General features: G+C 45.4%; 1 protein-coding gene across 6 annotated transcripts in view; it reads right to left on the minus strand.

The window, feature by feature from the left end:
- inpp4b (inositol polyphosphate-4-phosphatase type II B) overlaps positions 1-23,947 on the minus strand; it is a 244,899-nt gene that overhangs the window by 17,843 nt on the left and 203,109 nt on the right. For all 6 annotated transcript variants that reach the window (XM_045716544.2, XM_045716543.2, XM_045716545.2 and 3 more), the window contains 3 exons: positions 21,978-22,161; positions 8,280-8,633; positions 6,128-6,263 (listed from right to left, as the gene is read on the minus strand). In XM_045716544.2, the coding sequence (XP_045572500.1) occupies positions 6,128-6,263; positions 8,280-8,633; positions 21,978-22,161 (674 nt within the window). The remainder of the gene's footprint in view (positions 1-6,127; positions 6,264-8,279; positions 8,634-21,977; positions 22,162-23,947) is intronic.

A 23,947-nucleotide genomic window follows, 5' to 3' on the forward strand; every position in this document is an offset into this window, starting at 1 on the left:
CGAAGTTTCCATACACTCAGGTTGGAGTCATTAAAACTTGTTTTTCAACCACTCCACAAATTTCTTGTTAACATACTATAGTTTTGGCAAGTCGGTTAGGACATCTACTTTGTGCATGATAGGTCATTTTCCAATAATTGTTTACAGACACATTATTTCACTTATAATTCACTGTATCACAATTCCAGTGGGTCAGAAGTTTACATACACTAAGTTGACTGTGCCTTTAAACAGCTTGGAAAATTCCAGAAAATTATGTCATGGCTTTAGAAGCTTCTGACAGGCTAATTGACTTTATTTGAGTCAATTGGAGGTGTACCTGTGGATGTATTTCAAGGCCTACCTTCAAACTTAGGTGCCACCTTTGCTTGAAATCATCGGAAAATCTCAAGAAATCAGCCAAGACCTCAGAAAAAAAATTGTAGACCTCCACAAGTCTGGTTCATCATTGGGAGCAATTTCCAAACGCCTGAAGGTATCACATTCATCTGTACAAACAATAGTACGCAAGTATAAACACCATGGGACCACATAGCCGTCATACCGCTCAGGAAGGAGACGCGTTCTGTCTCCTAGAGATGAATGTACTTTGGTGCAAAATATGCAAATCAATCCCAGAATAACAGCAAAGGACCTTGTGAAGATGCTGGAGGAAACAGGTACAAAAGTATCTATATCCACAGTAAAACGAGTCCTATATCAACATAACCTGAAAGGCCGCTCAGCAAGGAAGAAGCCACTGCTCCAAAACCGCCATAAAAAAGCCAGACTACGGTTTGCAACTGCACATGGTGAAAATCGTACTTTTTGGAGAAATGTCCTCTGGTCTGATGAAACAAAAATAGAACAGTTTGGCCATAATGACCATCATTAAGTTTGGAGGAAAAAGGGGGAGGCTTGCAAGCCGAAGAACACCATCCCAACCATGACGCACGGGGTGGCAGCATCATGTTGTGGGGGTGCTTTGCTGCAGGAGGGACTGGTGCACTTCACAAAATAGATGGCGTCATGAGGAAAGAAAATTATGTGGATATAATGAAGCAACATCTCAAGACATCAGTTAGGATGTTAAAGCTTGGTCGCAAATGGATCTTCCAAATGGACAATGACCCCAAGCATACTTCCAAAGTTGTGGCAAAATGGCTTAAGGACAACAAAGTCAAGGTATTGGAGTGGCCATCACAAAGCGCTGACCTCGATACTATAGAACATTTGTGGGCCGAACTGAAAAACCGTGTGCGAGCAAGGAGGCCTGCAAACCTGACTCAGTTACACCAGCTCTGTCAGGAGGAATGGGCCAAAATTCACCCAACTTATTGTGGGAAGCTTGTGGAAGGCTACCCAAAATGTTTGACCCAAGTTAAACAATTTAAAGGCAATGCTACCAAATACTAAATGAGTGTATGTAAACTTCTGACCCACTGGGAATGTGATGAAAGAAATAAAAGCTGAAATAAACTTCCGACTTCAACTGTAGACCTCTGCAGTGGACTGATATAGACCTCTGCAGTGGACTGATATAGACCTCTGCAGTGGACTGATATAAACCTCTGCAGTGGACTGATATAAATCTCTGTAGCATGAGCAAAAACATTTACATCAAAAGGTGCAAAGTTACAGGCAAAGACAAAACGTTCACATTAAATTAAATATTCTTGATCAAATAACATGGCAAAACAACCAATTTTTGTGCAGTACTAATTTACCATCCTTACAAACCACTTAATGTAAATGTACATTAATGTATTGTACATAAGCTGATCATATACGTTTGTACCTGTAGACTTTCCTCACCATGAAGAAAAACAATGACCAATCCAGTAATTAAGTACATTGAGACATCAAGTGGTCTGTGATGATCAGTTGGTAGAGCATGGTGCTTGTAATGCCAGGGTTGTGGGTTTGATTCCTACGGGGGACCAGTACGAATGGTGCTTGCAATGCCAGGGTTGTGGGTTTGATTCCCATGGCAGACCAGTACGACAATGTATGCACTCACTACTGTAAGTTGTTCTGGATAAGAGTGTCTATTAAAATGGAAAAGGAATGAATTGACCATTTCAGTTTTTACATAGAAATAAGTTGCATTTTCAAAGTATTTAAAGAAACTGGAAAACATACAGTAATGTGCAGAAGTTTTAGGCAGGTGTGAAAAAATGCTGTAAAGTAAGAATGCTTTCAAAAATAGACATGTTAATAGATTATATTTCTCAATTAACAAAATGCAAAGTGAGTGAACAGAAGAAAAATCTACTGTGTATCAAGCAAGTGTTTTTATATTCCACAAATATTATCAGATTAACTGTTTTGTACAGATAATTGTCAGACTCAAGTTACAAATGCTGGTAAATACTCAAATACATTTCGTTTATTTTTTTATCACAAAAGTAGTGTAGTGGGCCTTTACTAGTCCTGTATTAGTGGACCGACGATATAGAGGTCTTCAGCGCACCCACCCCCAAACTACTTCCCGTGGCTATGCCACGAGGCCACCGCACTGTGATGTTGGGACAAGTGATGGTCAATAGGGGGCAGTGTTGTCCATGGATTCGATTCTTTTTAAAGGAACTCGGCTGCCTATGTATTCTGCATGGGGGCGGGAAGTAGCCTGGCGGGTAGGAGCATTGGGCCAGTAACCAAAAGGTTGCTAGATCAAATCCCGAAGCTGACAAGGTAAAACTCTGTCGTTCTGCCCCTGATCAAGGCAGTTAACCCACTGTTCCACAGGCGCCATGGATGTCACTTAAGGCAGCCCCCGCGCCCCTCTGATTCAGAGGGGTGCGGAAGACACATTTCAGTTGAATGCATTCAGTTGTACAACTGACTAGGTATCCCCCATTCTTCCATGGCTCCAATGCTGTGACGAAGCCTACATGTGATGGTGTGAGGAACACCATCGTGGAAAAACTTTTAATATCGTTTTTTTCCAACTGACTGCTTATGTCAACAAAAGCCAGGAAAGCTAATCAAATCTCTTTAATCCCACACTCCCCCCTCACCTTTCTTGCTCCCTTTCTCTCCCTCCCTCCCTCTCACTCACAAACGAAAACAAGTACGCGCCCCCCCACACACACACACACACACACACACACACACACACACACACACACACACACACACACACACACACACACACACACACACACACACACACACACACACACACACACACACACACACACCTCCTCCACACAAACCAGATTAAAAAAAGCTTAGCACTCAACATCTGGGTACCCCTTGCCAAATAAATCATGCCTTATCTCGCTTTGAAAACACACTACACACACATTCACCCCTTCTTCTTCCCACCGGTCCCTGTCCAAACAGACATACTCCCACAATGCCTTGTCAACGGGAGTCTTGGCTGGACCAATCACAGCCCTTGGTCTGAACAGGGCAACAGAGAAAAATAAAACTCATTAATCGTCCCTTTCTCTTCAAACAGATGAGGATGACCACTCCCTGTGTCTGTTCTCTACCTTAATAAAATGCTGTGTGTCCTGCTTACTCCCTGTGTCTGTTCTCTACCTTAATAAAATGCTGTGTCCTCTTACTACCTGTGTCTGTTCTCTACCTTAATAAAATGCTGTGTCCTGCTTACTCCCTGTGTCTGTTCTCTACCTTAATAAAATGCTGTGTCCTGCTTACTACCTGTGTCTGTTCTCTACCTTAATAAAATGCTGTGTCCTGCTTACTCCCTGTGTCTGTCTCTACCTTATAATGCTGTGTGTCCTGCTTACTCCTGTGTCTGTTCTCTACCTTAATAAAATGCTGTGTCCTGCTTACTCCCTGTGTCTGTTTTCTACCTTAATAAAATGCTGTGTCCTGCTTACTCCCTGTGAATGTTCTCTACCTTAATAAAATGCTGTGTCCTGCTTACTCCCTGTGTCTGTTCTCTACCTTAATAAAATGCTGTGTCCTGCTTACTCCCTGTGTCTGTTCTCTACCTTAATAAAATGCTGTGTCCTGCTTACTCCCTGTGTCTGTTCTCTACCTTAATAAAATGCTGTGTCCTGCTTACTACCTGTGTCTGTTCTCTACCTTAATAAAATGCTGTGTCCTGCTTACTCCCTGTGTCTGTTCTCTACCTTAATAAAATGCTGTGTGTCCTGCTTACTACCTGTGTCTGTTCTCTACCTTAATAAAATGCTGTGTCCTGCTTACTCCCTGTGTCTGTTCTCTACCTTAATAAAATGCTGTGTGTCCTGCTTACTCCCTGTGTCTGTTCTCTACCTTAATAAAATGCTGTGTCCTGCTTACTACCTGTGTCTGTTCTCTACCTTAATAAAATGCTGTGTCCTGCTTACTCCCTGTGTCTGTTCTCTACCTTAATAAAATGCTGTGTCCTGCTTACTCCCTGTGTCTGTTTTCTACCTTAATAAAATGCTGTGTGTCCTGCTTACTACCTGTGTCTGTTCTCTACCTTAATAAAATGCTGTGTCCTGCTTACTCCCTGTGTCTGTTCTCTACCTTAATAAAATGCTGTGTCCTGCTTACTCCCTGTGTCTGTTCTCTACCTTAATAAAATGCTGTGTCCTGCTTACTCCCTGTGTCTGTTCTCTACCTTAATAAAATGCTGTGTCCTGCTTACTACCTGTGTCTGTTCTCTACCTTAATAAAATGCTGTGTCCTGCTTACTACCTGTGTCTGTTCTCTACCTTAATAAAATGCTGTGTCCTGCTTACTACCTGTGTCTGTTCTCTACCTTAATAAAATGCTGTGTCCTGCTTACTCCCTGTGTCTGTTCTCTACCTTAATAAAATGCTGTGTCCTGCTTACTCCCTGTGTCTGTTCTCTACCTTAATAAAATGCTGTGTCCTGCTTACTCCCTGTGTCTGTTCTCTACCTTAATAAAATGCTGTGTCCTGCTTACTACCTGTGTCTGTTCTCTACCTTAATAAAATGCTGTGTCCTGCTTACTCCCTGTGTCCTGTTCTCTACCTTAATAAAATGCTGTGTCCTGCTTACTCCCTGTGTCTGTTCTCTACCTTAATAAAATGCTGTGTCCTGCTTACTACCTGTGTCTGTTCTCTACCTTAATAAAATGCTGTGTCCTGCTTACTCCCTGTGTCTGTTCTCTACCTTAATAAAATGCTGTGTCCTGCTTACTCCCTGTGTCTGTTCTCTACCTTAATAAAATGCTGTGTCCTGCTTACTCCCTGTGTCTGTTCTCTACCTTAATAAAATGCTGTGTCCTGCTTACTCCCTGTGTCTGTTCTCTACCTTAATAAAATGCTGTGTGTCCTGCTTACTCCCTGTGTCTGTTCTCTACCTTAATAAAATGCTGCTGTGTCCTGCTTACTCCCTGTGTCAATGTTCTCTACCTTAATAAAATGCTGTGTCCTGATTACTCCCTGTGAATGTTTGGACAAAGACGTGTCACTAGATCGGCTGCCATGCTCATACACACTAATGATTCACCAACATGCACACACACACTATCCTGACACGGGAGCCAACACCTTCGCCTGCACCAATCTGCCAACCACCTGGCAGTAGTAGGGACACGACACGCCCTCGTCTGAGCAGACGATTTGATTGGATGCAGGGGAGATAACATCTGGGTGTGAATAACAAGAGGTCCTTGCTCCACTTCTCTGTGGTCAATGTGTTATTTGTGCACTCTCTCCTTCTTACCTTAATTCCACTGGGGGCTGCTGAGGGGAGGAGGGCTCATAATAATGGCTGGAACGGAGCGAATGGAATGGCATCATACCACGAGTTTGATGTATGTAGCTGTATGCTCCGGTCATTACCACGAGCCCGTCCTCCCCAATTAAGGTGCCACCAACCTCCTGTGCTTCATTCGGTCATTTATGAGAGTCTGAGTGTGTGTGCAGATTTTGTGCAGACCAAATACTGCAACTGGCTGTCGTGGTACGTGACTGCCATCCTATGGTGAGAAGGAGTTAAGACCGAAGGACTAGAGCTTGTGCCATCTAGATACATCCAGGACTCTACGGAAGTATTTCTGGTTAGTATTGCAGGACTACATAACTGTATGTAGGTGATATCAACATGGCAAGACAACACCAATAGACCTGGGACTAGGCTACTGTACATGTATAGGACATTGTTATGGATGTAGAGCCGTGTTGTACGACACATTCAGCGGTGAAACTCTTACCAGGGTTGTGGGAGGTGATGACATCAGCCAGGACCTGCTGTTCCTGGTTGTTGCTGATTGGTTCCTGCTCCTGGAGCTTGTCCACCATGGCGATGACACAGTTGAGGCTCTTCGCCACGTCGGCCCACACCCTGTCCTAGAGGAGACAAACACAACATCAGCACCTGGCCTCTGTGTGCGTGTGTGTGTGTGTGTGTGTGTGTGTGTGTGTGTGTGTGTGTGTGTGTGTGTGTGTCTGTGTGAGAGTGAGGGAGATAGCTAAAAGAAAGAGAGAGAGGAAAGGAAAGATGTCAATCTGCATGTTTATTTTATTTAACTAGGCAAGTCAGTTAAGACTTATTTTCAATGACGGCCTAGGAACGGTGGGTTAACTGCCTTGTTCAGGGGCAGAACGACAGATTTGTACCTTGTCAGCTCGGGGATTCGATCTTGCAACCTTTCGTTTACTAGTCCGCTATAACCACTAGGCTACCTGCCGCGTCATGTGATCTGTCTGGAAGATCAATCCATGTTCCACAACGGTCTGTTAGCGAACCACGATGTGCAAGGTACTATTTGATCCCAAAACATAGAATCTAATAAATAACATCAACCATTTTAAATATGGATGTATATCTCTGCCTTGGGCCACTACAGTGGGTTTGAGTATGATTGGATGTTGGCTGTTCAAAGCCCTTATCACCAGAGCTCTACTGGCCTTTAACTTTTATTGTCTCAAAATCAATCGGTCACAGAAGCACTATGAAGAGTTTCTCTAGTCTCAGGAAACTCAACCCACAGTATGTTTCCGATGGCAATTGCAGCCTGCTTGAAGAGATAACTCTCAAAGTGCTTTTCTACTTTGGAGCGGAAAGCCTCCAAACTCCTCTGTTTCGTATTGTCCTCATAATACCCCCCTTTTTTTTATTGATTTATTCACTTTCTGCCTGTCGAGGAAAGTAATTAGGCTTGCCAAGCATGGCTTAGTGTGTGTGTGTGTGTGTTGGAGTGCAGTTTGGATGTCCTTTGTTTCAGAGGTGAGTGTTTTTGAACTCTTCTCAAAGGCAGACAGTTGTTTGATGGCTGATTAGGAATTGTAGTGTGTGACTCCGGCTAAGTCCCTGCTGTTAGCTATGGCTTTATTGGACTGAGTCCCCATCGTTTCTATTAGCACGGCGCGCACGCACGCACGCACGCACGCACGGCGCGCACGCACACACGCACACGCACACACACACACACACACACACACACACACACACACACACACACACACACACACACACACACACAGCTTCTTAAGATTTCTGTAACTGATACTAACACTTTATCATCTGATAAAGCAACTTTTAGACTTGCACTGGCAAGAGAGAGAGAGAGAGAGAGAGAGAGAGAGAGAGAGAGAGAGAGAGAGAGAGAGACAGAGAGAGACAGAGAGAGTGACAGAGAGAGTGAGAGAGAGTGAGATAGAGAGAGACAGAGATAGAGAGAGACAGAGAGAGTCAGACAGAGAGAGTGAGTGAGCTTTGACTATGTACAGACTCAGTGAGCATAGCACTGCTATTGAGAAAGGCCGCCGTAGGCAGACCTGGCTCTCAAGAGAAGACAGGCTGTGTGCACACTGCCCACAAAATGAGGTGGAAAATTATCTGCACTTCCTAGCCTCCTGCCAAATGTATGACAATATTAGAGACACATATTTCCCTCAGATTAAACAGACCCACAAAGAATTCGAAGACAAATCCAATTTTGATAAACTCCCATATCTACTGGGTGAAATACCAGTGTACCATGACAGCAGCAAGATGTATGACCTGTTGCCACAAGAAAAGGTCAACCGGTGAAGAACAAACACCATTGTAAATACAACCCATATTTATGCTTTGATTATTTTCCTTTTTGTACTTTAACTATTTGCACATTGTTACAACACTGTATATAGACATAATATGACATTTGAAATGTCTTTATTCTTCTGGAACGTCTTTGAGTGTAATGTTTACTGTTAATTTTTTTAATTGTTTATTTCACTTGTTTTGGCAATGTTAACATATATTTCCCATGCCAATAAAGCCCTTGAATTGAATTGAGAGAGAGGAAGAAGGGGGACAGAGATTGAGACCCGCAGAGCAAACGCAGAGCGAGATGATGGTATAGAAACAGCAGGACTTGCCCATTCCTCCTCGTCATACTCCTTATGGCACGGTATGGAGTCCTGGCGCTTCAGAGGTGTCTGTCCGTCTTCTCTGATGGGAGCCGTCTGGGAGCCACCATCCACATTATTACACACTACCACAGGGCTGTCTGTAGCCGATGGCTGCCCAGGACTGTGGCCTGGGTTCTGGGGTGGGCTCTGGCCTTGTTGACCCCTCTGGCTGGGACTAGGGTGGTCCTGGTGACTGTGACCCTGGTGGCCTGGCAGGGTCTGGTTCTGGTTCTTCGTCACGTAGCCGGGCTGTGCAGCGTGGAGGGCCAGCAAGGCGCTCTTCACCAGCTCGTCTTTGAGCGCGTGCACAAACTGCTCCGTCTGCAAGAAATCAGAGGGAAGAGCGGGAGATTGAATGAGTGGGATGTGGGAGGGTGGTGAGGTAGGGAGAAATACAGACAGAGAGTGAGAGAGAGAGAGAGAGAGAGAGAGAGAGAGAGATAAAGGGAGGCAGAATGAAAAAGAGAGAGAGGGTGAATGAGAGTTCCAGAGAACAGGGGAGAGGGATATCACTGAGGAGTTCATCAAAAACTGAGTGTGTGTGTGTGTGTGTGTGTGTGTGTGTGTGTTCAGCGGGCTAGTAAAATGAAGGAGTGATGGAAGATTAGCTTTCCTCCTCGCTAGCCTTCCCCTCCGTGTTCGCTAGCGCCGGCGCCAGGCACCGGCAACAACGTCAACAACAAGAAACTATTCAATTACTCCTCGGTGAGCCCTCTCGCCTCCGAGGGGTAGCTACCTTCTTTGTTCTCAAATTCACAAGCTGCTGAATGCTGATGATCATCCAGCGCCAAGACGGCTCGTACCCCGGCACCACAGATAAGGGCTCTCAGGAATAATTGAGTTAGCATAGCAATAAGCAATTCTATTACCACAGCAAACCACATGCAGTCTAATACGACACATGAGCAGAGATCCTTTGAACAGGCGAACAAGAGAACCAATGAGAGATGGAACAAATGAATGCGGCATACGTTAGTAAACGAAACCCACCTGGAGCATCTCTCCCCGTGCTGCCACTAACCTCCTGAAACATGACCCAGAGGGTAGAGAGGAATCTGTACACCTCTCTGAGGTGAGAGAGGGTAGAGAGGAATCTGTGTACCTCTCTGAGGTGAGAGAGGGTAGAGAGGAATCTGTGTACCTCTCTGAGGTGAGAGAGGGTAGAGAGGAATCTGTGTACCTCTCTGAGGTGAGAGAGGGTAGAGAGGAATCTGTGTACCTCTCTGAGGTGAGAGAGGGTAGAGAGGAATCTGTGTACCTCTCTGAGGTGAGAGAGGGTAGAGAGGAATCTGTGTACCTCTCTGAGGTGAGAGAGGAATCTGTGCACCTCTCTGAGGCGGGAGAGGAATCTGTGTACCTCTCTGAGGTGAGAGAGGGTAGAGAGGAATCTGTGTACCTCTCTGAGGTGAGAGAGAGGGTAGAGAGGAATCTGTGTACCTCTCTGAGGCGCGAGAGGAATCTGTGCACCTCTCTGAGGTGAGAGAGGGTAGAAAGGAATCTGTGTACCTCTCTGGGGTGAGAGAGGAATCTGTGTACCTCTCTGAGGTGAGAGAGGAATCTGTGTACCTCTCTGAGGTGAGAGAGGGATCTGTGTACCTCTCTGAGGTGAGAGAGGGTAGAGAGGAATCTGTGTACCTCTCTGAGGCGAGAGAGGAATCTGTGCACCTCTCTGAGGTAAGAGAGGGTAGAAAGGAATCTGTGTACCTCTCTGGGGTGAGAGAGGATTCTGTGTACCTCTCTGAGGTGAGAGAGGAATCTGTGTACCTCTCTGAGGTGAGAGAGGAATCTGTGCACCTCTCTGAAGTGAGAGAGGAATCTGTGCACCTCTCTGAGGTGAGAGAGGAATCTATGCACCTCTCTGAGGTGAGAGAGGAATCTGTGTACCTCTCTGAGGTGAGAGAGGGTACAGAGGAATCTGTGGACCTCTCTGAGGTGAGAGAGGGTAGAGAGGAATCTGTGTACCTCTCTGAGGTGAGAGAGGGTAGAGAGGAATCTGTGTACCTCTCTGAGGTGAGAGAGGAATCTGTGCACCTCTCTGAGGTGAGAGAGGAATCTGTGCACCTCTCTGAGGTGAGAGAGGAATCTGTGCACCTCTCTGAGGTGAGAGAGGAATCTGTGCACCTCTCTGAGGTGAGAGAGGAATCTGTGTACCTCTCTGAGGTGAGAGAGGGTAGAGAGGAATATGTGGACCTCTCTGAGGTGAGAGGGTAGAGAGGAATCTGTGTACCTCTCTGAGGTGAGAGAGGAATCTGTGCACCTCTCTGAGGCGAGAGAGGAATCTGTGTACCTCTCTGAGGTGAGAGGGTAGAGAGGAATCTGTAAACCTCTCTCAGGTGAGAGCGGGTAGAGAGGAATCTGTGTACCTCTCTGAGGTGAGAGAGGAATCTGTGCACCTCTCTGAGGCGGGAGAGGAATCTGTGTACCTCTCTGAGGTGAGAGAGGGTAGAGAGGAATCTGTGTACCTCTCTGAGGTGAGAGAGGGTAGAGAGGAATCTGTGTACCTCTCTGAGGCGAGAGAGGAATCTGTGCACCTCTCTGAGGTGAGAGAGGGTAGAAAGGAATCTGTGTACCTCTCTGGGGTGAGAGAGGAATCTGTGTACCTCTCTGAGGTGAGAGAGGAATCTGTGTACCTCTCTGAGGTGAGAGAGGGTAGAGAGGAATCTGTGTACCTCTCTGAGGCGAGAGAGGAATCTGTGCACCTCTCTGAGGTAAGAGAGGGTAGAAAGGAATCTGTGTACCTCTCTGGGGTGAGAGAGGATTCTGTGTACCTCTCTGAGGTGAGAGAGGAATCTGTGTACCTCTCTGAGGTGAGAGAGGAATCTGTGCACCTCTCTGAAGTGAGAGAGGAATCTGTGCACCTCTCTGAGGTGAGAGAGGAATCTGTGCACCTCTCTGAGGTGAGAGAGGAATCTGTGCACCTCTCTGAGGTGAGAGAGGAATCTGTGCACCTCTCTGAGGTGAGAGAGGAATCTGTGTACCTCTCTGAGGTGAGAGAGGGTACAGAGGAATCTGTGGACCTCTCTGAGGTGAGAGAGGGTAGAGAGGAATCTGTGTACCTCTCTGAGGTGAGAGAGGGTAGAGAGGAATCTGTGTACCTCTCTGAGGTGAGAGAGGAATCTGTGTACCTCTCTGAGGTGAGAGAGGAATCTGTGCACCTCTCTGAGGTGAGAGAGGAATCTGTGCACCTCTCTGAGGTGAGAGAGGAATCTGTGCACCTCTCTGAGGTGAGAGAGGAATCTGTGCACCTCTCTGAGGTGAGAGAGGAATCTGTGTACCTCTCTGAGGTGAGAGAGGGTAGAGAGGAATATGTGGACCTCTCTGAGGTGAGAGAGGGTAGAGAGGAATCTGTGTACCTCTCTGAGGTGAGAGAGGAATCTGTGCACCTCTCTGAGGCGAGAGAGGAATCTGTGTACCTCTCTGAGGTGAGAGAGGGTAGAGAGGAATCTGTGTACCTCTCTGAGGCGAGAGAGGGTAGAGAGGAATCTGTAAACCTCTCTCAGGTGAGAGCGGGTAGAGAGGAATCTGTGTACCTCTCTGAGGTGAGAGAGGAATCTGTGCACCTCTCTGAGGCGGGAGAGGAATCTGTGTACCTCTCTGAGGTGAGAGAGGGTAGAGAGGAATCTGTGTACCTCTCTGAGGTGAGAGAGGGTAGAGAGGAATCTGTGTACCTCTCTGAGGCGAGAGAGGAATCTGTGCACCTCTCTGAGGTGAGAGAGGGTAGAAAGGAATCTGTGTACCTCTCTGGGGTGAGAGAGGAATCTGTGTACCTCTCTGAGGTGAGAGAGGAATCTGTGTACCTCTCTGAGGTGAGAGAGGGTAGAGAGGAATCTGTGTACCTCTCTGAGGCGAGAGAGGAATCTGTGCACCTCTCTGAGGTAAGAGAGGGTAGAAAGGAATCTGTGTACCTCTCTGGGGTGAGAGAGGATTCTGTGTACCTCTCTGAGGTGAGAGAGGAATCTGTGTACCTCTCTGAGGTGAGAGAGGAATCTGTGCACCTCTCTGAAGTGAGAGAGGAATCTGTGCACCTCTCTGAGGTGAGAGAGGATTCTGTGCACCTCTCTGAGGTGAGAGAGGAATCTGTGCACCTCTCTGAGGTGAGAGAGGAATCTGTGCCTCTCTCTGAGGTGAGAGAGGAATCTGTGTACCTCTCTGAGGTGAGAGAGGGTACAGAGGAATCTGTGGACCTCTCTGAGGTGAGAGAGGGTAGAGAGGAATCTGTGTACCTCTCTGAGGTGAGAGAGGGTAGAGAGGAATCTGTGTACCTCTCTGAGGTGAGAGAGGAATCTGTGTACCTCTCTGAGGTGAGAGAGGAATCTGTGCACCTCTCTGAGGTGAGAGAGGAATCTGTGCACCTCTCTGAGGTGAGAGAGGAATCTGTGCACCTCTCTGAGGTGAGAGAGGAATCTGTGTACCTCTCTGAGGTGAGAGAGGGTAGAGAGGAATATGTGGACCTCTCTGAGGTGAGAGAGGGTAGAGAGGAATCTGTGTACCTCTCTGAGGTGAGAGAGGAATCTGTGCACCTCTCTGAGGCGAGAGAGGAATCTGTGTACCTCTCTGAGGTGAGAGAGGGTAGAGAGGAATCTGTGTACCTCTCTGAGGCGAGAGAGGGTAGAGAGGAATCTGTGTACCTCTCTGAGGTGAGAGGGTAGAGAGGAATCTGTGTACATCTCTGAGGCAAGAGAGGAATCTGTGTACCTCTCTGAGGCGAGAGAGGAATCTGTGTACCTCTCTGAGGTGAGAGGGTAGAGAGGAATCTGTGTTCCTCTCTGAGGTGAGAGGATAGAGGAATCTGTGTTCCTCTCGGAGGTGAGAGAGTAATCTGTGTACCTCTCTGAGGTGAGAGAGGAATCTGTGTACCTCTCTGAGGTGAGAGAGGAATCTGTGTACCTCTCTGAGGTGAGAGAGGGTAGAGAGGAATCTGTGTACCTCTCTGAGGTGAGATAGGAATCTGTGTACCTCTCTGAGGTGAGAGAGGGTAGAGAGGAATCTGTGTACCTCTCTGAGGTGAGAGAGGGTAGAGAGGAATCTGTGTACCTCTCTGAGGTGAGAGGGTAGAGAGGAATCTGTGTACATCTCTGAGGTGAGAGAGGGTAGAGAGAAATATGTGTACCTCTCTGAGGTGAGAGAGGAATCTGTGTACCTCTCTGAGGTGAGAGAGGAATCTGTGTACCTCTCTGGGGTGAGAGAGGAATCTGTGTACCTCTCTGAGGTGAGAGAGGAATCTGTGTACCTCTCTGGGGTGAGAGAGGGTAGAGAGGAATTTCTGAGGTGAGAGAGGGTAGAGAGGAATCTCTGAAGTGAGAGAGGGTAGAGAGGAATCTCTGAGGTGAGAGAGGGTAGAGAGGAATCTCTGAGGTGAGAGAGGGTAGAGAGGAATCTCTGAGGTGAGAGAGGGGAAGGTGGTACTTGGAGGATATTGGAGGGCTTGTACGGAAACAGTGTGAGACTGGAGAATGGCGTCTTTGTCCCCTAGTGGTTATGTAGTTGCTCCTGGAAGACCTCTTTGTGTTTTCAGGGTTCTGTTTCAGCTTTATATCTGGCAAAGTGATCTGACAAGGAACAATCTGTATGTATGTATATTAACTGAACAGAACAAAAAACCCTGCTAGCACTGGGAGTCATAGAGGCCTGGTTTTGGCAGACAGCCTTTCTTGTAGGGCCTTATCAAACTGGGTTATGGTGGTTGTTGAAAAGTGCATGTGTGAACAAACAGTTACAGAGTGGGATTACATTCCATTCACTAATTGCCTATCCTGTACAGTATATAGTCTCCATTATAACTGTCAATGAATCATTTGAGAGCGGTATAACTCTGGATTGAAATATATAACTTGATTAACATTTGGTGCAAGTTCACATTTACATCAATTAGGAGAAAACTTTATCAACATGGATACTCGCGCGCACAAAAATGCACGCATGCACACACTTCCCCACAACCCAACCCCACCCACTTCCACACAACCCAACCCCACACACTTCCTCACAACCCAACCCCACACACTTCCCCACAACCCAACCCCACACACTTCCCCACAACCCAACCCCACACACTTCCCCACAACCCAACCCCACACACTTCCCCACAACCCAACCCCACACACTTCCCCACAACCCAACCCTACACACTTCCCCACAACCCAACCCTACACACTTCCACACAACCCAACCCTACACACTTCCACACAACCCAACCCCACACACTTTCCCACAACCCAACCCCACACACTTTCCCACAACCCAACCCCACACACTTCCCCACAACCCAACCCCACACACTTCCCCACAACCCAACCCCACACACTTCCCCACAACCCAACCCCACACACTTCCACACAACCCAACACACTTCCCCACAACCCAACACCACACACTTCCCCACAACCCAACCCATCACACTTCCCCACAACCCAACCCTACACACTTCCCCACAACCCAACCCCACCCACTTCCCCACAACCCAACCCCACACACTTCCCCACAACCCAACCCTACACACTTCCCCACAACCCAACCCCACCCACTTCCCCACAACCCAACCCCACACACTTCCCCACAACCCAACCCCACACACTTCCCCACAACCCAACCCCACACACTTCCCCACAACCCAACCCCACACACTTCCCCACAACCCAACCCATCGCACTTCCCCACAACCCAACCCTACACACTTCCCCACAACCCAACCCTACACACTTCCCCACAACCCAACCCCACCCACTTCCCCACAACCCAACCCCACACACTTCCCCACAACCCAACCCCACACACTTCCCCACAACCCAACCCCACACACTTCCCCACAACCCAACCCCACACACTTCCCCACAACCCAACCCCACACACTTCCCCACAACCCAACCCTACACACAAATCAGTGAAGCATAAAACCTCAATAGGATCAAAACTCCCACAGAAACCCAAAAGGAACTTAAAATGCCAAAATCCATATTCAAATAGGAATGTGCTTATCTTCCACAACGTTCATTTGCAATCGATGGAATACATTTGGTATTCATTGGCTTTTCTGGGGTGACTGAACAATGCATGGTGAGAGACATGGTATTTCACACTCTGGTCATATTTGCTCTTCTTAACCGCGGGGTCAAGGGACCAAGCTATTTGATTGCGACAAAGCCCATCCCGAGCCATTGTTATTATATTAGGATTAGACTCACAATGACTCAGATAGTTGATATTCTATTAGACTAACTCACAATGACTCAGAGAGTTGATATTCTAATAGACTAACTCACAATGACTCAGATAGTTGATATTCTATTAGACTAACTCACAATGACTCAGATAGTTGATATTCTAATAGACTAACTCACAATGACTCAGATTGTTGATATTCTAATAGACTAACTCACAATGACTCAGATAGTTGATATTCTATTAGACTAACTCACAATGACTCAGATAGTTGATATTCTAATAGACTAACTCACAATGACTCAGATAGTTGATATTCTAATAGACTAACTCACAATGACTCAGATAGTTGATATTCTAATAGACTAACTCACAATGACTCAGATAGTTGATATTCTATTAGACTAACTCACAATGACTCAGATAGTTGATATTCTATTAGACTAACTCACAATGACTCAGATAGTTGATATTCTAATAGACTAACTCACAATGACTCAGATTGTTGATATTCTAATAGACTAACTCACAATGACTCAGATTGTTGATATTCTAATAGACTAACTCACAATGACTCAGATAGTTGATATTCTAATAGACTAACTCACAATGACTCAGATTGTTAATATTCTAATAGACTAACTCACAATGACTCAGATTGTTGATATTCTAATAGACTAACTCACAATGACTCAGATAGTTGATATTCTATTAGACTAACTCACAATGACTCAGATTGTTGATATTCTAATAGACTAACTCACAATGACTCAGATTGTTAATATTCTAATAGACTAACTCACAATGACTCAGATTGTTGATATTCTAATAGACTAACTCACAATGACTCAGATAGTTGATATTCTATTAGACTAACTCACAATGACTCAGATAGTTGATATTCTATTAGACTAACTCACAATGACTCAGATTGTTGATATTCTATTAGACTAACTCACAATGACTCAGATAGTTGATATTCTATTAGACTAACTCACAATGATTCAGATAGTTGATATTCTATTAGACTAACTCACAATGACTCAGATAGTTGATATTCTATTAGACTAACTCACAATGACTCAGATTGTTGATAGTCTCCGGGTTTATTCTCTCTCTTCAGTTGTTTGCATTTCGGGTAGATTTGAAAGTTGTGAACCATCCTTAGGGGAGGATTGTCTATACTGTGCTGTGTGGTGCATTTGAAGGTGTTGCGTCTGACAGAAAATACTCTAAGGGTCGGTTTCTCAGACAGAGAGTCCACTAAACACACTGTACAATATCAGATGAATGTGTGTTCTAATCCAGGACTTGGTTTAAACTGTCTCTGGTGAAAGAAAAGCACATTTCAAATCGCTCAATCTCACGTGAGAACTTCACTTCACTCTGGTTCTCACCTTCACCTACTGTGGAGATCTAAGGACCGGAAATCCCCTGAGAGAAAGAAACATTGAGTTCTTCAATACATCTGTGATCTCAACTGAGGGAAAAGTGCAAGTCAGAGGTGAAATGCTTATGGTTGGAGGAGTGGTTTTTATGTGTGATACTGTATGTTTGATCTAAAGTAGATGAAAAAACTGCAAGAGGAGTGGTTTTTATGTGTGATACTGTATGTTTGATCTAAAGTAGATGAAAAAACTGCAAGGCTATACGCTCACCACTGATTTGAAGAGGATGAGAGGAGTTGTCTGTACTATACTGTATGATTAGGGTTATAAATCTACTGGTCATTTACCAAAGTTACTGGAATCTTCGGTAACGCTGGTAATTAACAGGTCCTCTACGGTAACGCTGGTAATTAACAGGTAACGCTGGTAATTAACAGGTCATCTACGGTAACTATGGAAATTAACAGGTCGTCTATGGTAATGCTGGTAATTAACAGGTAACGCTGGTAATTAACAGGTCATCTACGGTAACTATGGAAATTAACAGGTCGTCTATGGTAATGCTAGTAATTAACAGGTCGTCTACGGTAACGCTGGTAATTAACAGGTAACGCTGGTAATTAACAGGTCATCTACGGTAACTATGGAAATTAACAGGTCATCTATGGTAACTATGGAAATTAACAGGTCATCTATGGTAACTCTGGTAAGTTATACTTGAATAATAAAAAATACTCATATAAAGTATAACTTGTTTATATCTGTGTCCATATTGTCCATGAGTTTCTAGTGGATATGGATCAAGAGAAAATAGTCAAACTCATTTTAAAAAATCAACAATGGCATTCATTTCAATTAACGCTGCAACTCCTTCTACTAATGACTTTTTTCACAATTGCCACCAGTTTGGCAGCGAAACATTTACAACAAAGATATAGACATAGTCGAAATAAAAAATATATCAAGAATATTTCATGCTGAAACCCACACCAATGGTATTCACTAAGTTGATGGTTTATATTTAGGATAATGTTTTACGGTTTTGTCATTCTTTATATATTTTTGAAATCATCTTATTATTTTATATATTTTATATATTTTTATATGTTCACATGTGATAAGGCCACACAGAGGGCCAGAGATAATTACAGACACCTGCGATAATCTGAAGTACCTGTATAAAATTCCCCCAAAACCTTGAAAGCTACCAAAAGTCTGGTAGTTTACTGATACACTTAGAACGTTTCCAGTAATATACCCTCCCTTTGCAAACCTACACTACCGGTCAAAAGCTTTAGAACACCTACTCATTCAAGGGTTTTTCTTTCTTTTTCACCTGGGATCCTTTTCCAACAGTCTTGAAGGAGTTCCCACATATGCTGAGCACTTGTTGGCTGCTTTTCCTTCACTCTGCGGTCCGACTCATCGCAAATCATCTCGATTTGGTTGAGGTCGGGGGATTGTGGAGACCAGGTCATCTGATGCAGCACTCCATCACTCTCCTTCTTGGTAAAATAGCCATTACACGTCCTGGAGGTGTGTTGGGTCATTGTCCTGTTGAAAAACAAATGATAGTCCCACTAAGCGCAAACCAGATGGGATGGTGTATCATTGCAGAATGCTGTGGTAGCCATGCTGGTTAAGTGTGCCTTGAATTCTAAATAAATCACAGACAGTGTCACCAGCAAAGCACCCCCACACCGTCACACCTCCTCAATGCTTTACGGTGGGAAATACACATGTGGAGATTATCCGTTCACCTACTCTGCATCTCACAAAGACACAGTGGTTGGAACCAAAAATCTCCAATTTGGACTCCAGACCAAACGACAAATTTCCACCGGTCTAATGTCCTTTGCTCATGTTTCTTGGCCCAGGCAAGTCTCTTCTTCTCATTGGTGTCCTTTAGTAGTGGGTTCTTTGTAGCAATTCGACGGTGAAGGCCTGATTCACACAGTCTCCTCTGAACAGTTGATTTTTAGATGTGTCTGTTACTTGAACTCTGTAAAGCATTTATTTGGGCTGAAATGTCTGAGGCTGGTAACTCTAATGAACTTACCCTCGACAGCAGAGGTAACTCTGGGTCTTCCATTCCTGTGACGGTCCTCATGAGAGCAAGTTTCATCATAGCGCTTGATGGTTTTTGCGATTGCACTTGAAGTCCAAATAGGGCTATCTTCTGTATACCACCACTACCTTGTCACAACACAACTGATTGGCTCAAACACATTAAGAAGGAAAGAAATTCCACAAAGTAACTTTTAAGAAGGCACACCTGTTAATTGAAATGCATTCCAGGTGACTATGTCAGGAAGCTGGTTGAGAGAATGCCAAGAGTGTGCAAAGCTGTCAAGGCAAAGGTGGCTATTTGAAGAATATGAAATATAAAATATATTTTGATTTCTTTAACACTTTTTTGGTTACTACATGATTCCATATGTGTTATTTCATAGCTGTGATGTCTTCACTATTATTCTACAATGTAGAAAATAGTCAAAATAAAGAAAAACTCTGGAATGAGTAGGTGTTCTAAAACTTTTGACCGGTAGTGCATGTATGGTACTTCCTACTTAATTAAAGGAGAAACATGTACAGAGGAGAAAGATGTTGAATGGAAATATAGACTGGGAGAAGTGTATGACCTCATAGGCAGGCCTGGTAGGCACGCCTGGTAGGTACGCCTGGTAGGCACGCCGTATCCAATGTAATTTAACACAGGACGTTTTTCTGCCCAAATAAGGCAATCCTCTTATACTGTAATAATGCATAGAAGCTAATAGTAATAGGTATTCTGCGCTTTTGGATATAAGCATCACTTCCCAGAAGGCAGGAGATGAATTGACGCATCGTTCTTTCACTGATCATCATCATCACCACCAGTAGCAGCAGTAGCAGTAATAACACAGCATCTGAGAACCCGTAGATCGTTGCAGATCTTTCTTTGTTTCATAGTGTGGGTTTTCTGTTTTAAACTCCCCCCTATCCCTTTCCCTAAGGGGAGTCACAGCATCCCCCCAGCCCAGTGACAACCCTCCTCCATAGCCTTGAATCCAAGATGAAAATTGTGAAATAGTCAGTTTGCATCCCAGGCTAACTTCTCCCCCCACTGCTCATCTCACTCCCAGACTCTCTGGAGGAGAAGTCTCTGTGTGTGAGACGCTGGCAGTGGGAGCTGTCCTTGGTGAGTAACGTGACTCTGGATCAAACCTCTCTGTGCTTTCATTAGGGTCTCCCTCCCTCTCTCCCTCTCTCCCTCTCTCTCCCTCTCGCTCTCTCCCTCTCTCTCTCCCTCTCCCTCTCCCTCGCTCTCTCCCTCGCTCTCTCCCTCGCTCTCTCTCTCCCTCTCTCTCTCCCTCCCTATGGACCGAAGCTCCACAGCTATTAGTCTGGACAGTGGACACACATCAACCCAGGGAGCCAGCATGGCTGTGTGTGTGAGTGAGTGTGTGTTTTGAGAGTTTCCGTGGAAATGCCATGGGTAGAGCACCTAATTCATCCAGGATCATACATTATATGGTGAAAATTGTGTGCTGAATGTGTGGTGTTGCTAGGCGGACTATGGATTATCAATGTGTTGTTGTTTGTGTCGCACTGCTTTGCTTCATCTTGGCCAGGTCGCAGTTGTAAATGAGAACTTGTTCTTGTTCTCAACTGGCCTACCTGGTTAAATAAAGGTGCATTTTTTTTTTTTAAATCAATAAATGATAGATGAACTACTTAGGGTGAACACAACACAGCACAACAAGCAAATGTGCAAACACATTCTATGACAGACTACTCATGCATATGAGGTGAACAACTATCCAACGGACAACCATCAATCAAACTCCCCATCCAACTATATCTTTCCCCATACACACCCTACCACATGCCTCCCTCACTCCGCCCACCACACACACACACACACCCAACCACCGAGACAGAGACACACAAAGTTTGAAGTTCCAATCAGAGGAGCAGGGCCGGCGCTGACCAGGCCGCCTGCGTGTCTAATCAAGGATGAGGGGAAGCGGTGACAGAGAGAATGTACCAATTAAACTGTCTGATTGGGCTCTACTCCACTGTGGCAAAAACAATCTCTCACTCACTCACTGCAGCAGATTGCAAATCTGACAGCACCAGATGTAATTCATAATTACACGGATAAAACACCAAGTGTCTGGTCCATAAAAGTCTGCGCTCGTCGACTCGCAATTCACTTTTGTTGGCTTTGGCATTTTAATGATGAGTTATGGACAGTGGGTATGACGAGAGGTGTGTGTGTGTTTGGGGTGTGTTTAACCCTAGAGCTAGATGTCTTCACGGCAGATGTTTTGTAGTAGGTGACAGTACGCTTGAAGGGCAACTTCAGGTCATTAAAATACACTTGCTGCAGCCAAATATATTCAGCAAAATACAGTATAAACAATAATCTCTGAGGCAAAACACATGCTCACACAGTCACAGTAAAGGAGATTTTCTACAAATAGCTACAGTTTTAATCCCCCTGGTAGCTCACCTTCCAGGCTTCACCCCACAGGCTTCACCTCCCAGGCTTCACCTACCAGCCTCCCCCTAACCTGGCTTCACCTCCCAGGCTTCACCTACCAGCCTCCCCCTACCTGGCTTCACCTACCTGGCTTCACCTACCAGGCTTCACCTTCCAGGCTTCACCTTCCAGGCTTCACCCCCCAGGCTTCACCCCCCAGGCTTCACCCCCCAGGCTTCACCTACCAGCCTCCCCCTACCTGGCTTCACCTACCTGGCTTCACCTTGCCTGTTTACACACTAGCACAGCAGGAGGGAAGAGCTTTAAAATGAGCTCCCCCGTGGTGCTACACACATCCAGATGGTGGCATTCAGCCCATCACCTCCAGCACCCGGGGGAGGGGTACAGATCCAGACAAGTTAAGCAAAGCACTTCTACCCGTGCCTTTGAGATCCATCGTGGGGGAAAGGAACATGGACAGAGGGGGTAGATTGTGGTGGTGGTTGGAGACATGTGTGGCTAGCAATCCAGCCAGGGGCACTAAGCAGCACCCCCACCCCAGGCTTGGAGCTAAATGGTGGTGAAAAGAACAAGTAAATAGCTGGTAGGTGGTGGTGGTTCTGGTAGTTGTGGTGGTAGAGGCCTACTCACCTTTCCAGCCAAGGTCTTGAGTGCCTCCCTCAGCCCAGCCATGGAGTGCTGCTGGGCGGCCTGAAGCAGCTGGTCTGCCAGGCCAGAGATGAGAGGCTGGAGATGGCCCACACTGTGCAACACCTCCTGGGCCTTGGCTGTGTGCTCTGGGGAGTAGTAGATGCACTGGTATGCTGTGCTGAAGCTGAAGAGGTGATGGAGAGACAGAGAGAGAGAGAGAGAGACAGAGAGACAGAGAGAGACGGAGAGAGAGCGAAAGACAGAGAGGAAAAGAAAAGGGTCAAGATTTTAGAGGATTGTACAGCAGTGTAGATAAAAACTGCTAAAATAAGAAACATTGTAAAAACTTGGCGGTTTTTACTGTTTATTGCATGCGGTTAAATTTGACTGTATGAATCCAGCTAGTTTCAGCAGTGCCAAACATATTCAACTATTTTACATACTCAGACATGTTCAGCATAGAAATATATTTGACTCTTCTAACTTGACCGGAGAGAGCGAGAAGTGAGAAACGAAGGAGAAGGATCAATGATACTGTAGACAGAGGCTGGGCCTGGGAGTTATTTAGATTAAATCAATGGCCCGCCCACAGAGTAACCAATGTCCAGGCATATTGCAAACCACCTGCAAGAACAGATTCATTTCAGCTCATTCTGCATGTTCCTATATGTCATTAGTAAGCAAAACGTATACATTCCACATACAATTATTTTGTCCATTTAGAACAGTGATGACTATGGATCGGTTTGTAGTCTAGATAATAGGATAATCACAAACAGTCCACTGGTAAATGTGTTCTAGTTGGATTCATTACCGCCACAATACAGTGTGGGGTATAGTCTGGATACAGTAAGTCAAATGTTGCTCTAGTTGCCTGAAACTGTATCATAGATCAATGCTTTCCAACGCTTCAATCAAAAACCACCTAATTAATATCTGCAGCCAGATGAAAATGATGAATTATTAATACTTTTTTCATTTTTAGGGAAGCGTTTCACCCTCAGATGAAACGTGTTTTGTCAGTTCATAGATTCAGGGCACATCAGTCCCAATCAAACGTTCACCTCGAGTAAAGTTTCAATGACTTTCATTGAGTTCTCCACAGTGATTTCCTGCCATCAGACCGAGCGCGTGCGTTAACGAGGAAGTGATTTGAAGCAGTCAACCCTCCCAGCTGTTTTGGATTCAGCTCTGAACAGCCTGTATGTAGGCCAGACCCTGGAGCCAGATCCCAAGGCATAATTGACTGAAGACTGAAAGAGTGAATGTCTTGAGAACGAGAGAGCGAGTAGAAAAGAAGAGTCCTCAAAGCAATCTTTTATGACACATCCCCTTCCTGCTTTATCAGTACAGTACCTTTATTACTTCAGGTGTACTGGGGGCTAGCTAGCTGCTGCCAATGTAGCATCCGATTGGTTAGCGCTAACGAACCCTGGCCTTGTCATTGTGGCTAATGAGTTCTCTGGAGATAGGCCACCCGCTGCAGCCCAAAGACAATCAGACTTCGGCTTCTTATAAGATCCAGTACCATCGTATCCCATCTCTACAGAGTAGCCTAGCCTATAGTCAATACTAGGGAAGTTGCTAGGGAATACTAGGAAAAAAGCCACCATTTGTTTGAATGATAATTTACGTAAGTCATTTCGTTAAAACTTGGGCATTCTCTTTGAGTTGGAGTTCTTATTACCACATTGTGCAGGAGGGTACAAATGGAAGAAGATAAATAAAACAGAACACCGCCGGAAAAACAACATTGTCTGAGTGAGTGAGTAAGGGAGACAGAGACTCATAAGCTAATTCCAGCTGCATAACAACACTGTTGACTCATAAGTACAAATCCAGCCATTAGCTATCCTGTGCAGTGGATAATCAGTGTTTACACATGGTCCCTACCGCCTGATGCCACAAGAGAGCATTGACCTATATCGGAGCTGGTTATTGGAGGGAAACCATAAATTCCTCACCAGGAT

Source organism: Salmo salar, chromosome 04 (assembly GCF_965601325.2).
Source record: "Salmo salar chromosome 04, fSalSal1, whole genome shotgun sequence".
Taxonomy (NCBI): domain Eukaryota; kingdom Metazoa; phylum Chordata; class Actinopteri; order Salmoniformes; family Salmonidae; genus Salmo; species Salmo salar.